This window comes from Lacerta agilis, chromosome 5, assembly GCF_009819535.1.
Source record: "Lacerta agilis isolate rLacAgi1 chromosome 5, rLacAgi1.pri, whole genome shotgun sequence".
Classification (NCBI taxonomy): domain Eukaryota; kingdom Metazoa; phylum Chordata; class Lepidosauria; order Squamata; family Lacertidae; genus Lacerta; species Lacerta agilis.
Window position 1 is genome coordinate 87,685,624 of NC_046316.1, and position 14,991 is coordinate 87,700,614.

At 45.4% G+C, this 14,991-nt stretch overlaps 1 protein-coding gene across 3 annotated transcripts in view; it reads left to right on the plus strand.

Annotated features, from left to right (window-relative positions):
- The window catches only part of SENP5 (SUMO specific peptidase 5), a 32,307-nt gene extending 18,278 nt beyond the window's left edge, over nucleotides 1-14,029 (plus strand). For 2 of the 3 annotated variants that reach the window (XM_033150754.1, XM_033150753.1), the window contains exons 6-10: nucleotides 208-285; nucleotides 7,118-7,255; nucleotides 8,026-8,109; nucleotides 12,958-13,008; nucleotides 13,143-13,253. In XM_033150754.1, the coding sequence (XP_033006645.1) occupies nucleotides 208-285; nucleotides 7,118-7,255; nucleotides 8,026-8,109; nucleotides 12,958-13,008; nucleotides 13,143-13,253 (462 nt within the window). Of the gene's footprint in view, nucleotides 1-207; nucleotides 286-7,117; nucleotides 7,256-8,025; nucleotides 8,110-12,957; nucleotides 13,009-13,142 lie in introns of all 3 variants that reach the window. The other variant, XM_033150752.1, reaches the window with a different exon arrangement.
- The last annotated feature ends 962 nt before the right edge of the window (nucleotides 14,030-14,991 follow it).

A 14,991-nucleotide genomic window follows, 5' to 3' on the forward strand; every position in this document is an offset into this window, starting at 1 on the left:
CAGAATCACACAGCATGGTTTATGAGCTGAAGCTCCCCTCCTTCACTAGTTAAGAGGTTTTTACTGTGGTATAAAAATGCTCTTAATAAAATAAACCTTCCTTAGTTGGGGTGCAGCAGATCTTGGTTTGCATTCAGCTGGAGTTCATTGTGCTAGAACTGGAGGCTTTGAATGTGATCAGTCATCGACCTCTTCTGCCTTTTGTAGGTTCATTTCTTCAACAGCTTTTTTCATAGACAGCTGGTAACCAAAGGATATAACGGAGTAAAACGATGGACTAAAAAGGTAGGCTTCTGTGTGCTCTGAAAGCCCTTAACAGCTGAGAAATACTGAACTATTTTGAAGAATGAATTTGAAATGAACGCTCTGTGTATTGCTAAATTATCGGGCTGGGTTCAAGGTTCTTGAATTAATTTCCAAGTCCTTAATTTGGGTCCGGGATATCATAAGGACCATCTGATTCCTTATATTTCATCCCAGTCAGCTCGTCCTCAATGACTCAAATGCATGGCTCATAATGATTAGACACATTGCATTCATTGTAGTGGATGTGAGCCTGTGGAGCGCCTTCCCAGCTGAGATTAGACAGGCGCCCTCCTTGCAGAACTTCAGGCACATGACTAAGACTTCCTTGTTCCAGCAGGCATTTTAAAGTATTTATTGTTTCATTTTTAAATTCAACTTTATTTGTTTTTTTTAATGTACAAACGGTAACTTAGAAGGGCTTAGGATTAAATGGCATGTAACTGTTTTAAATAAATAAGTAAGTGAGTGTCTTTGATCTGAGAGGCTGTAGTTTCATGATAAAATACAGGTTTTGCATGAAAGACGGTCCCAGGCTCGGCTACAGAATATACATAGCCACAAACCAAAAGCAGAAGCAAGGAAAGCATCTTTGTGCTAGAAGTGCTGGTTGCGAGTGGTTCGGGAATCTTAAGCAGCATCACGCACAGCTGGGGAATTACCCTCCGGCATCACTGACCTACAGGTGAAACTCGAAAAATTAGAATATCGTGGAAAAGTCCATTTATGTAAGCAATTGTTTTCATTAGCTACTGGAGTTTAATATATGAGATAGACTCATGACATGCAAAGCGAGATATGTCAAGCCTTTGCTTGTTATAATTGTGATGATTATGGCATGCAGCTGATGAAAACCCCGAAGTTGAACTTGTTAATTTGGGGTTCTCATCAGCTGTACGCCATAATCATCACAATTAGAACAAATAAAGGTTGGACATATCTCGCTTTGCATGTCATGAGTCTATCTCATATATTAGTTTCACCTTTTAAGTTGAATTACTGAAAGAAATGAACCTTTCCACGATATTCTAATTTTCGAGTTTCACCTGTAGTGGAAATAGCCTTCCAAGCCCCAAATAGTAAACCCGCCCAGGGAGTCTTTGCCAGATAGAATGTTCCTCTCTAATATGGGGGATGGAAAAACCTCTGGGTAACAGGAAAGACTTCCTATATCCAACTGAGTTGACTGATTAAAATATTTAGAGAGGTGTGTGTGAAAGAAAGAAAGAAAGAGAGGGTCTAGCAAGCTTCAAGATAGGAAAAGATGGCCTCCTTAGAGTATACAGCCTTGGCTTTTGTTCCTCAACCTACAGGAAGCTCAGCAACTCAGCACTATAAATTATATATGGAGCCATGTAGCAAAGTGTTTGGACTGAAGTACTCCAGAGCATTCTAGGTGTTTGCTTAAATCACAACTGAACACTGAAATGGGCTTTGTTTGCAGAGAGGCTTAAAGTAGACCTGAGATGTTTATTAAATGTTTATTTAAGGCACATCCTTAAATCTTGGAAATACTTCAGAGTGAATAAAAGCAGTTTCCTTCTATTGATTGATCAATAAGCTTTTTATTTTATTTATGTAAAAATACTGTGTTTCTCAAGGAATAACTTGCATTCAGATTAATATTAGCAAAGCTAGCCCTGCCGTTAAACTATAAAGCTAATCAGTGCCCCTACCAGATACGTTGAGATTTTTTGGGCGAATGAAGAAGCATGTTAATCATTTCCCAAATATCCTATGTACTTGGTCACTTGGAGAACGGAGTTCGCTATCCTTATGTACCCAAAATGGCACCATCTATGTGCAAAATGAAGTACCGTCAGGCTTTGGGAAACCTAAGGCTTGCAGACGTACGTCGCCTTTAGGACTTAAAGTGGGGGAGAGACTCCAAAACATCCAGCAACAACTGAGTTTGCTTGGCTTGTGTTTGCAATACTGACTGTTGCAGGGGTAGGAAACCCGAGGCGGAGGCATGAAAAAGGAGTGCAGCTGGTTGGCACAATGAACGAGAGCATTCTGCACTCCCAACATTTTTTGTTGGTGGGGCCCACTTCTGGAATGTCTTGCCCACCTTCAAAACACAGGGTTGTATCCAATGTTTGCCCCAGATCAAAGTCACTTAGCGGTAAACTTGTTTCGCTCGCGAAATGTTTTATTCCAGCGGGACGTTGTTGCGCAAGACAAACGCACCAGCAAGTTGCTGGTAATTTCGTTGCACAGTCTTGTGCAGCGAGTTGCACAATCCTCTGCAACGAGTTTCTGCTATTGCAGTTGTTGCATTGGCGTCCTTTGCTCAACATTGAATCTCGCTTTTGTGCTAGTCGACAGAGAACATTAGGTACGGCCCATGGGCACTGTATATTGACTCTGCGAAGACAGAGTTGCTCTAACCTGTCCAGTGACTCTCAGGCCTTCCTTCAGCCTGTTCATAGAATTGTAGAGCCAGAAGGGACAGCGAGGGTCTTCCAGTCCCACCCCCTGCAATGCAGGAATCTTTTGCCCAGTGTGGGGCTTGAACCCACAGCCCTGAGATTCAGCCTCATGCTCTACCAGCTGAGCTATCCCAGCCTTTGATCATGAGCACTTCCTGTTTGTTTTGCTGCTTTGTTTCTGTGAGGGCAGGGCTGGGTTGGCCAAGGCAGAGTGAAGCAGAAAGAAGCAGTGCTGGAAGCAATAGGCAAAGTTTTAGATACGAGCACATATCCTTAGCCACATAACTGATACCGCTTCTTGCTGATAAGAAAGATTCTCTGTGGGGATATTTTAAAAGCACGCCCTCTGTAGGTAAAAATTGAAAGTGTTCAAAACTGTATATAGAGTTCAGCAGTTGTAAATGAAATTCTTTTTAGTTGATAACATGGTTCAAGTGGTCACTTTGTAAGAAGCACATGAATTATCAGATGGAATATTGATTAAATCAATTATTTAAGTCAGCCTTTATTTTTCTTTTTGTTGACTTGAAATTGTCTTGTTTTTGAAACCTTTGCACCCTCTGACGCTGTCACAATTTTCTTCCTAAACTCTCTTTGAGGTTCAGCTATTTGTCGTACTTCTGCTTTGGCAAAAATGTGATCTCCTCGGTAACTATTGAGTGATCTCTCCCATCCCTCCTCCTCTTCTTTCTTTCTTGTCTTTCTTTTTTTGAGATAGAAAGTCAATCCTCTTTTGTAAGGATTCATTTAAAACGGGGCCTCATAAATTGAAATGTGCTGTTCTGCTTCTTGGAATGGGAAGCTAAATTGGATTTTGTTACTTAGCTTGCATACTAGATCTCTGCTTTTGTTTTGTTCATGCCTTGTGCAGCATTTCGAAGTCTGCAGCAAACATCTGTTTCACCTGACTGAATTTTAATTAAACTTGGGGTGCATTCGCTTTCCATCTTTTGCCCCAGAATAAGAGTATCTGATTTTTGACGCTTGTGATAAGATTGCTCTCACTTCCTCCTCAAAACAAATGCTAATTCTCACCATGACTGTAAGGAGCTTGTATGTAAGAGTGGCTAAGGTTAAACTATGCACCAGGAAGCCCCCAGTTCAAATCTCACCTCAAGCCTCTTCTTTTCAGCTTGTGTGCCCCACCTGCGATATGGCAATGATACTGACCTACCTTGCAGGGTGATTGTAAGGACTTCAGCAAGATAATGCGTGCAAACAGCTGCAAGCGCTCTCTGCAAATGTTAAATATTACTCCCGCCTTACATTTTAGCGTAATCCTCTGAGGTGGGTTGAGCAAAGAGAGAAATGGTTCACACAAGTTCAGAACTGAGACTTCCTACACCCAAGCCCAGTATTTTATAGTCGCGGGACCTTAGTAGTTTGTACCCGGTTTTTCCACTTCCCACACCTTTTTGTTGGAATGGATGTCTTAATTGGTTGCTGGGGAAAGCACCTCCATTGTTTTGAATTGAAGCAGTTTCTCTTAAGTGAAAGAAACAACGTGGCACCTTTCCTCTGGCCATTCACTAGTTGGCACCTTGGGTATTGGGCGACGACGTCATGGGATGTTATGTGCTTGGTGGGAGCTTTTCTGCTGCTCCCACCACATGAGCAAGGGTGCCTGCCCTGAGAAATTCCTTGTTTCGGGCTTCTCTCTACAGGCTCTTTGTAATAGCTGAGAACACTAGGAGTGTACCTAATTCTTTGCCGTACACAATTGGCCATTCGCCGGGACCACATAACACCGGTCCTGAGAGATCTGCATTGGCTCCCAGTACGTTTCCGAGCACAATTCAAAGTGTTGGTGCTGACTTTTAAAGCCCTAAACGGCCTCGGTCCTGTATACCTGAAGGAGCGTCTCCACCCCCATCATTCAGCCCGGACACTGAGATCCAGCGCCGAGGGCCTTCTGGCGGTTCCCTCACTGTAAGAAGCAAAGCTACAGGGAACCAGGCAGAGGGCCTTCTCGGTAGTGGCGCCCACCCTGTGGAACACCCTCCCAGCAGAGGTCAAAGAGATAAATAACTATCTGACATTCAGAAAATACCTGAAGGCAGCCCTGTTTAGGGAAGTTTTTAACCTGTGATATTTTAAATGTATTTTAATATCTGTTGGAGGCCGCCCAGAGTGGCTGGGGGGACCCGGCCAGATGGGCAGGGTAGAAATAAATTATTATTATTATTATTATTATTATTATTATTATTATTATTATTATTATTATTATTATTATTATTATTATTACTACTGGTGTGTGCACACCAGGTACAATGGGATGGGCATCCCTTTCCATAAAAGTGTGCTCCTTTTTTTTTTTTGCATAAAACTGTAACTTGGACAGTTGGGTCCTATTCACCCCTTCCATGTTCCTTAGCAGTTTTGCTTGCAGCATCAAGTATTAAACACATGCAGCCTGCCTTGTAGAAATGTTTGTCCTATCCATTAAGCTGCCATCCTCATCACTCGCCCAAGGCTGTTTCCACCTCTCCTCTATATGCCTTCGACATCTTCACTCATAGGCTAGATGCAGAATGCAGAGCTCCTTCGTTGTCTTTTGGCTGCGTTGTGCTGCTGCTGCTGCTGCTGCTGCATGTGTTCACGTGCGGAAGGCTGTCTCTTAGGAATGCTAATTTCATGCTTAAAACCCAATGCCATCTCATAGCACGCTTGTCAAAAAAAATATTGATTTTGAATAATTCAGCATGAAGAGATGTAAAGCAGTAATGGCTGCGCTTCTTAAAAATAAATAAATTGAAGCATCTGTTTAAATAAGCAAATGGCATCAAATAAATTGCATCTGAGGAGGAAAACGGAATCCAAAGTGAATGCCTATAAGCTCTAAGGCTTAATCTACATAAAGGAGCAAATTCGAAGCAGTAGAATTCACTTTATATCGTAGGCAGCGGATGGAGGGGTGAGTGTCATATTTTCCCCAATACTCCTTGCAAGAAGAAAACCAACAGAGCAGAAAGTGGGCTGAGTGAGAACCTTTCTTGCTGACGTGCTGCTTTTCTTACTTTATTTTACTGTGTTTTATGTGGAGAGCATTGAAAATGCCACTTTCTTCGACCTGTAGCCTTTATAGTGTGTAGATCAGGACTCATCTAGTGGTAGGAAAGGAGCTGGCTTGCGAGGGTTGGGAGGAAGAACATTTCACCTCTGCTTGTCCCACAGTTACTTGGAGCAGACTTGGAAACAAGATCTTGCCTGTTGGTAGCGCTCTGTGCAGTTACGATATCCCCAGAAGGGCTTTAGCCCATGGGCCAGCCTTTATGCCCCTATCAGAGCTGCTGAGCGGGTCAGACTCCTGCTGAAAGCGGTGGGGCTTGCATTCTCTGCCAAACTTAGAACACTGGATTGCAAAGAAATAAATGGGTGTGTTCTCATGCATGTATACTCTTACGTGTGTGGCTGCTGGTTGGGCTGCATATGGCTGATACGCAGGCATGTCTGTGGGATAAGGACCTCTTAAACTCCAAGGATGGGGGAACCTGTGGGACGAGGTGCTGTTGGATTGAAACTCCCATCACCCCTAACAGTGGGCCATGCTGGCTAAGACAGATGGGAAGGGGAGGCCAATAGCAGCTGGGGGACAACGGCCACATGTTTCCATGGATGCTGAAATTGTAGTCAAAGGGCACTTGAAGCGGCTGTTGCCTTTGTCTTTTGTTCAGCCCTTCCAGGTGGGGCAAGAGGGCTTGCTTCCACTTGGAAAGTCTTGCCTAGTTCAACGTCTGTGTAGTGCTTGCCTGGTAACCATTGCTTTCTCCAAGGGTTTTGTTTTGTTTTGTTTCTGTTTTTTAAATTTGGCTTTGTCAGAAACCAGAATGTGCCACCACTACCTGATTTTTTTAAATCACATTTTGTATGCTCTCTTTCCTCTAAGGAGCTGAGGGATGGTTGTTTTGTCGCAGTTTATGACCCTATAAAGTTAGATATGGGGACTGACTGAAGACGGCACAGCGAGTGGCCATTTGAACCTGGGTCTCCCTGCTCCAAGTCTGACAATTCAGTGACCTTCCAAGCCTACAATGAGTAGAGTCAATGACTGTAATTCAAGAGTAACGCAACTTACATGCTTTTACACCTGACAACAGAACATTTTCATTTGGCGTGTCAAATGCAAGAGTTGTTGCTGCTTCACTGGCTCCCTGTTTTTTGATTTCATAGTATAGGGGAAGGAAGAAGGTGTCTTAGGAGAAATAGGCTGCTCCACCCGCTTGCATTTCAGTGACTTAAATACACATAGGATGAAACGTTTTCGGGCTGTTCTCTTCCTACGATGGTTTGGGATCTTTCTGTCTTGAGCTTTGTCAGATTATAACTGAATTGCACGTGACTTTGCACTTTGTGGTGATGGGTGCTCTCTTCCGCTTCACTAGGTGGACCTCTTCAAAAAGACGCTCTTGTTAATTCCTATTCATCTGGAAGTCCACTGGTCCCTAATTACTGTGAATCTCCCTAACCGAATTATTTCGTTTTACGACTCTCAAGGCATTCACTTTAAGTTCTGTGTCGAGGTAAGAGCAACTTGTTGTTATAGCTGTTCGACTAAACAACGTCAGCCTTAGAAAAAAGCACTTAGCCCCCATCCTTTCACAGGGCTCTGATTTTTTCGGTAACCCTTTGAAGCTTCTAATCTACACATTTCAGGACTCTTTGGCCCAAAAGAGAGAGCACTGTCATTGTGGAAACTGGCCCAGATGTAGTTCAGAAGTTGTTGTGGGAATTAGACTCTGATCTTCAGGCAAGTGATAAGACATAGCAGTCTCAAGGATCCCAGGCCAGGTGCTATATTGTTTGTTAGCGTTTCCTTGTCTTGAAGCTTGTCTTGGCTCTGCCAAAACCCTTTCGTTCTTGCAACTCTGCCACAAACCCTAGGAGTTTATATAATTTTAAGGCGTGCTTCTCTAGCAATGCATTTCATGCTTACCCCACATTTGCAAAAGCAGCAGTTCCTAGCCACTGTATCTAAATTAATCCTAAATAGCTTCCAAATGGTTTATGCCCTTTATCAATCCCACTTCTACCCCGCTCCCTTCTGTACAGATCTCAAGGCCCTGTGTATGATGTTAATTTATGGTGTTCTCGTGAGCTTGGGGTCTCCCAGCTTCACACGATGGACAATTGCAGAATTAATCCCAGTCTCCTCCAGTCCAAGCAGAAAACACTCATCACTATACCCACAGGTATCCTCTGCAGGGAAGCACTCAGTAAGGAAGTTTTCATAGCAGTATTTAAATGGCCCTTATTCATGCTTTCTCCCCCCCCCCCCGCCCCTTCTTCAAAGAACATACGCAAATACTTGCTGACAGAAGCTAGGGAGAAGAACCACCCCGATTTCCTTCAGGATTGGCAGACTGCTGTTACAAAGGTAAGGACCACCTGTGTGTGTGTGTGTGTGTGTTTTTTAGAAAGATGGCTTTGTAGAGTAAGATGAAACACACAACGTCCACCGGAAGTCAGAAATCTCCACCTTTCCCCAGGAAGCCCAGAGGGCGGTTGCTACGAAAAATTTCAACATGTGACATGTACCACCAAACTAAGAATGCAGGGGTGGGGAGCCTGTAGCCCTCCAGATTCTCTGGGACTACAACCTGGTGTGGCTGATGCTCAGGAATTATGGGAAATGGAGTCAAGGGACATCTGGAAGGCACAGTGAGCATAAGAAGAGCCTGCTGGATCAGCCAGTGACCTGTCTGGTCCAGCATCCTGGTCTCATAGTGGCCAACCAGATGCCTTTAGGACTCCTGAGCAGCACCTGAGCACAAAACACTCTCCTTCCCCCCCCCCCCCGCATTTTCCAGCAACTACTATTCAGAAGCATTGCTGCCTCTGATAGGGGAGTCAGAACATGACCATCAGGGCTGGGAAGCATCAAGGATGCTATGCATTGTTTGGGGGGCGGGCGGTTGGCCTGCCACAAGCTCTACCTGCGCTGCAATGATGCCTCTTGCTTCTCCGCAGGAATGGGTAGGGACTCCCAGGGATTCAGCCGCAGCCAAACTAGTTGCCTCCGTTAGCAATCAGGCGGTATATAATTCTGGCGAAATAAATGAAACTGGGAAATGGGAAAAAAAATTCTATGGTGGAGGTGGAATGGGGAAGTTAATAAGAGTTGGGCAGTATTTTATGTTCAAGACCAGGGGTCAGCAAACTTTTTCAGCAGGGGGCCGGTCCACTGTCCCTCAGACCTTGTGGGGGCGGACGGACTGTATTTCTGGGGGGGGGGGGGAATGAACGAATTCCTATGCCCCACAAATAACCCAGAGATGCATTTTAAATAAAAGCACAAATTCTACTCATGTAAAAACACCAGGCAGGCCCCACAAATAACCCAGAGATGCATTTCAAATAAAAGGACATATTCTGCTCATATAAAACCACGCTGATTCCCGGACCATCCACGGGCCGCATTTAGAAGGTGATTCGGCCACATCCAGCCCCCAGGCCTTAGTTTGAGGATCCCTGTTCAAGACAGCTGTGGGTTCATGGCTTTGCTAGGATGGAATTAGCAGATTGTAGGCAACGGCGTGTTGCATGATCAAAAGAAGCACATCTTACCTGAGGTGGCTGGGGGGCTGCTGCAGTGAATGGCAGGGGGGTTTAAAAGTGGCGGAAGTGACCCCCCCCGAGCTACCAAGACATCCACGTTACTCCAATACGACAGCCGCTTGCAACCAGATGTAGTCTGGCAGTGATAAAAGGGAACAACTTGTGTGAAGTGCAAACGAGGGAATTTGTGACTTGCATAGCCATATCCTGTAATAGTTCTGAAGAGATAAAATGGGTCATTGAACATTAAGCTGTCTCCCAACGGCTTCCTGGTACAATGAGGCATCTTGAGGCTTTATTACTGCATGAGGAAGTTCTCTCACTTCTCCACCCCCCCCCTCAAAAAAAGTGACTCTGTGCAGCCCTGGGGGCGGGGAGGTAGTTTGAGGTCTAGGACATAACCTAACCTCTGGAGTGTCTGGTGATTTTTACATCTGGAGAACCTGGAAGATGTGCTGGTAAAGCTGGAGTGTTTCGAAGGCAGCTTGGCTTTATTGTAATCGCTGCAGGGAGCAGGAGATTCAGGACCTATCCTTGCGTTGTGTTTTTCAAGTGCACGCCTAAAAATAATAGAGATGCAACTGTGGCACCTGCCTTTTAAAATATACATTTTGAATATTATTGTACCTAAAACGGCACTGTTCAAAAATAGAGATTTGACAGGCCCTGCCTCCCCATGCTTACAATCTAAAGACTATTTGCACCATGGAGGAAATAAAAGGAGAACCTATTAAATTTCGTATTACTTGTAAACCACTTTGGTAGGATTCTTATCCTGAAAGATGGGATATAAATAATTGTAGTGCATTTGCGAGGGGTGACTCAAGGTGGTGGATAGCTGTCCTACTTGGCCCAGTGGACGTATTGCCCAAGTCCTCCTTAAGAAACCCAGTTCTCTCCTTCCTTGTACACTTCAGCTGCTTATGAAACAGGTCTCCAGGATTCACTGGGGGAAGCTTGCGTGGACGTAGCAATTTTGGGGAGAGGTGGATGGGATAATCGCACACATCAGCCAGACCTGCGGAGGGGACCTTGGATGCAACCAGGTGGACTAGTTGCTGGGGCTAAAAGATGCTGGCTGGCAGTGGCGGAGCTTCATGCTCCGGCACCGGGGGCGGGAAGCAGGCAGGGGCGGGGCTGGAGGTGGGGCGCACCGAGATGGAACCCTATCGGGATCCCGCTGCCCGGGGCACCTGCCCCCTACACTCTGCCCTTCCTATGCCAGTGCTGGCCGGGGTGTGTGTGCCAAAGCATAGTAAAAACGGGACTGTAGAATGGTCATTTGGTTGCAAAAACAGACTTGTCACTTCATGCATTATGCCAATGTTTATCAAACTTGAGTCCCCAGCTGTTGTTGGGACTACAACTCCCATCATCCCTAGCGAGCAGGACCAGTGGGTCAGGGATGATGGGAGTTGTAGTCCAGCAATGGCTGAGGACCCAACTTTGAGAAACACTGGCATAATGCAGGAAGCAGCCATCGAGCAGCCCCACTAAGACCCAGCCAGAACTTACTTTCCTTCTTTCCAACACTAGAAAGTGCTTGTGGCCGTGTTGCTGAGGATTAGGCCCGTAGTGTTGAGCTACTTTCTGGGTCTCTCCGAGCACCTGCTACAGATTACCCTGAAACACACTGACTTGGTGCTCACAGAACCGATGAGTAAAAACGTGTCCCGTACCAAGCCTTCAAATTACTAGCATTAATATGCCGGCTAATCACTCTGAAGGACTTCCATTAGCCATAGCTATATGCCTTTGTAGCTTTCTAAAGCTGTTAAGGAGGTGAGATGCAGAAATCTCTCCCTCCCTCACCCCCCCCCCATGAAGCCTAGAGACAAATGCTTCTCTGATCTGGCACATTTGGGCTTCTGCGGGTACCAGTGTGCAAGCACGAAACAAATTCTTCCTGTGTAAAGCAGATAGCAATGTTCAAATATTTACTCAAAATAATTGAGGAGAAACTATCCTGCTGAGGTCATTAAAAATTCGGTGCTGGGTTGGGAGATGTAATTTTGTTTTCTATTATAAAATGCGTATTTGTGTTAAATTACTTGGCCCGCCCCATGCAAGGATCTGAGCGCCTCTTTGAGTATAGAGTACATGGGCTGTGTGACACAGCCCGGTCTGTCGTGACCTCTTGGCTTTGATTTACTTCAGAGGACCATCCCCTAAAATAAGCTACTCTCTCTTTAAAAAGAAGAAGAAAAGAAACAAGGACGGGGAACCTGAGGCCCTTATACCCGGCCAGAATGGCCAGTGGTCAGAGATGGTTGCAGGTTCCCCATCCCAGAACTCTTTTCCTCTATTCAAAGTGGGGCGGGGGGGGGGGGAGAAATGTTTTGCTGTTGAATTATAACTGAATTTCTGGTTGATGTGGATATAGACTTCATCTTAAAAGGTCCTGGGACGAATCCACCCTTCCTCTGGGATCACAGGGATTCCCGCTCTTCTTGTGTGTGCCCCCCATCTGCTCCAGAAGTTTGGGGGAACTTCCAGGACAGATTTAGGGAGCAAGAGCAGAAGAGGGGGGCGTTCTTTGTGCTGACAGGACAAGAGAGTTAGTGCTACATTGGGTTACACTCCTTTGAGTCTGCAGATGCCGTTGCTCCTGCAAAAACTCCTTCCCTGGCACAGTGTAGAGGTGATGAAGTGTTGACTTTTCTCTCTTATATCTCTCCACATTGCTGCTAGGAGTCCCTCCTCTTTGCTGGCCCCAGACGAGAGCGAAGCAGGGAGAGTTGAGATGTGAGACAGGGCAGAAAAGTATGAGAGTGGTTGCTCAGCATCCGCTGGGTACCCCTTGCTTGCTGCTACCAGATCACCCTGCAAGCAGTCAAAGAGCCCAAGTGGTTATCTGCCTGTCATAGAATCATAGAATCATAGAGTTGGAAGAGACCACAAGGGCCATCCAGTCCAGCCACCTGCCAAGCAGGAAACACAATCAAAGCATTCTTGACAGATGGCTGTCAAGCCTCTGCTTAAAGACCTCCAAAGAAGGAGACTCCACCACACTCTTTGGTAGCAAATTCCACTGCCGAACAGCTCTCACTGTCAGGAAGTTCTTCCTAATGTTTAGGTGGAATCTTCTTTCTTGTAGTTTGAATCCATTGCTCCGTGTCCGCTTCTCTGGAGCAGCAGAAAACAACCTTTCACCCTATATGTCCTGGAACAGGTGTCCCATAAGCCCAATTGGCAGAGGGCTCATGCCAGGAAGAGGAGTATATAAGAAAAGTGGCTTCTGGATCAGCCCAAGGCCCATCTAGTCGTAGACCTGTAGAGCTGGAAGGGACCACGAGGGTCATTTATTCCAACTCCCTGCAATGCGGGAATCTTTTGCTCAATGTGGGGCTTTTACCCATGATCCTGAGATTAGGAGTCTCATGCTTTACCAACTGAGCTATCCCAGCATCGGGTCCAGCGTTCAGTTCTCTCAGTGGCCAATTGGATGCCTGCAGGAAGCCTGCAAGCAGGACCCGGGTGCGACAGCTCTCTTCCCACCTGTGCACCCAGGGTTCTTTCTCTTGAATCGCCCTTTCGACAGGTGTGGCTAGGAAATGTGGAGACTGGTCTCCCAGCTTCCATTTGGAGGAGAGTCTTGAATGGGGAATCATTCTATGGATGTTTGAAATTTGTTTGCGTTTCCCCCCCACCCCTCTTCCCCTTCTAGTGCATTCCACAACAGAAAAACGACAGTGACTGTGGAGTTTTTGTGCTCCAGGTAAGGATGCAATCATTTTTTTATATTTTATTTTTGTGTAGGCTTCCTCGGTTTTTAGAATCTTCCTTGTAATAATTCTCAGTTCTGGTTCCTAAGCCTCTCTCTCATTTCTCTCTCCCCCCCCCCCTCCGCAGTACTGCAAGTGCCTCGCCTTAGACCAGCCTTTTCAGTTCTCCCAGGAAGACATGCCTCGGGTGCGAAAAAGGATTTACAAGGAGCTCTGCGAATGCCGGCTAATAGACTAATAAAAAGGAAGAGAAGGAAAGAGAGAAGCTACTCCTTTCGGCATTTTTGAAGAGCCCGGGCTGGTATTTTGTGTACTTGAATTTTCTGAGAAACTTCCATGGATTTCAAAACGAGTCTTGGCGGAGCAGTGTGGCCAACACAATTACCTCAAACATTTTTTCTGACATGCTCCTTAACCGGCGGACCTGCCACAAAATATTCCCGATGTCAGTCGTTGGTTCCCCCCCCCTTTTCTTTTCGTTTTCTAATGTTCTTTCCTGTATTTAATATTTATTATCTTAAAACGCATGCGCATAGGCAAAGCATGCGACTAAACGAGAAGTATAAAACTGTAGAATTGGTGCACCTTTTGAAACGTAGCTAGAAACAGAAGAGAATAATACAGGTTAAACTTTTTTGTCTGAAAACATAAAAAAATGCATGTTCCATTCCCCCCCCCCCCTCTCTGATGCAATAATGCTTTGAATGTACAAAGAAACCCAATGCCATAACGAGAGCAGTTACAACATTTCTTCTTAAAAAACAACAACCTGAGACTATTCCTCCTTCAGCCTTTTTTTTTTAAAGCTCTAAATTCCCATTATAAGGGAAGAAGAGGGGTGTGTTGGAAACTGGCCTATATATTTGATTTGTGGAAGTCCAGTAAAGTTTTAAGTCATTGCAACTTGGGGGGTGGGGGAGAAAATCTACTAGATGGCTACTAGATCACCCTACAGTTCAAAAGCAATCCCTTGTACACGAGACTCTTTAGTACTAATAAAAGATGGAGATGCTAGTTCGGTTGGATTTGGTGGTGTTGCTCCTACGCTTGCTTTGGAAACGTCTTCTCCTTTTTTTTAATATGGTCCCATTCTCAGGGTGATTTGTAGGCCACCTCTGAGCCTCTCTGCCTTCCTTTACATCTCCCCCCCCCACCGCCCCCAAACTCCCTTTTCTTGTTCCTTGTGTTTGTTGTGGTGACAGTGTCGGTGACAGGGTCAAGAGGACAACAGCTCTTTTATCTATCTGTAAGTTTTCTTGCTTCTTGGGGCTTGTCCTGCAGGGAGTCTTAGATTTCACCCCGTGTGCATCAGTGTAGTCCTGCCCCTTCTTTCAGCGTGGTCCGCTTGTCCCCAGGCTTAGGACCAGTGTGATCACTTTCTCCGAGGCTGAATTCTCTCTCGTGTGTGCGTGTGCGTGCGTGCCAGGAATAAAACTTTTAAATGTGGATAAAGTTGCTTTGCGTACTTGAAGAATGTGTGATCTTCTGTTCAAGTTTTCTGAGAAAGAAAGGCCAAGAGTTTTGGACGGGAGTGGGAGGGCAGGCGGGCAGCAATGTGCTAGAGTGCCTACACTGCGTGAAATTCCCACCATCCTCTTGGGCAAAGTCTGTATGCGTATCCAGAGGTCTAGTAACTTGGGAAAGCTGAATTTGCGGGACCCTTCCACCAGCCACAGAATCCCACGATTTCACATTTACCTGGCACAGCTAGAGACATCCTGATTCTGAGAACTCCGGTGTGAACTTTCCTGGGAAATTGCTGATTTGACGATGGATACTGTTATCAGTTCAATAAGCTGAGTGGCATTTAGAGCTTCCATTCATTTAGGGGGCGCACTTTCTACCACCACTTTATTTACTGAGAAATCCCTGCATGGTTTTTTTCCCGTCAGAACCTCTCAGAATTATAAAATTGGAAAGTGCCCCAAGGGTCAGATAGTTGTTTTCCTATTCTAATAAAAGTGGCTTTTTTCAAT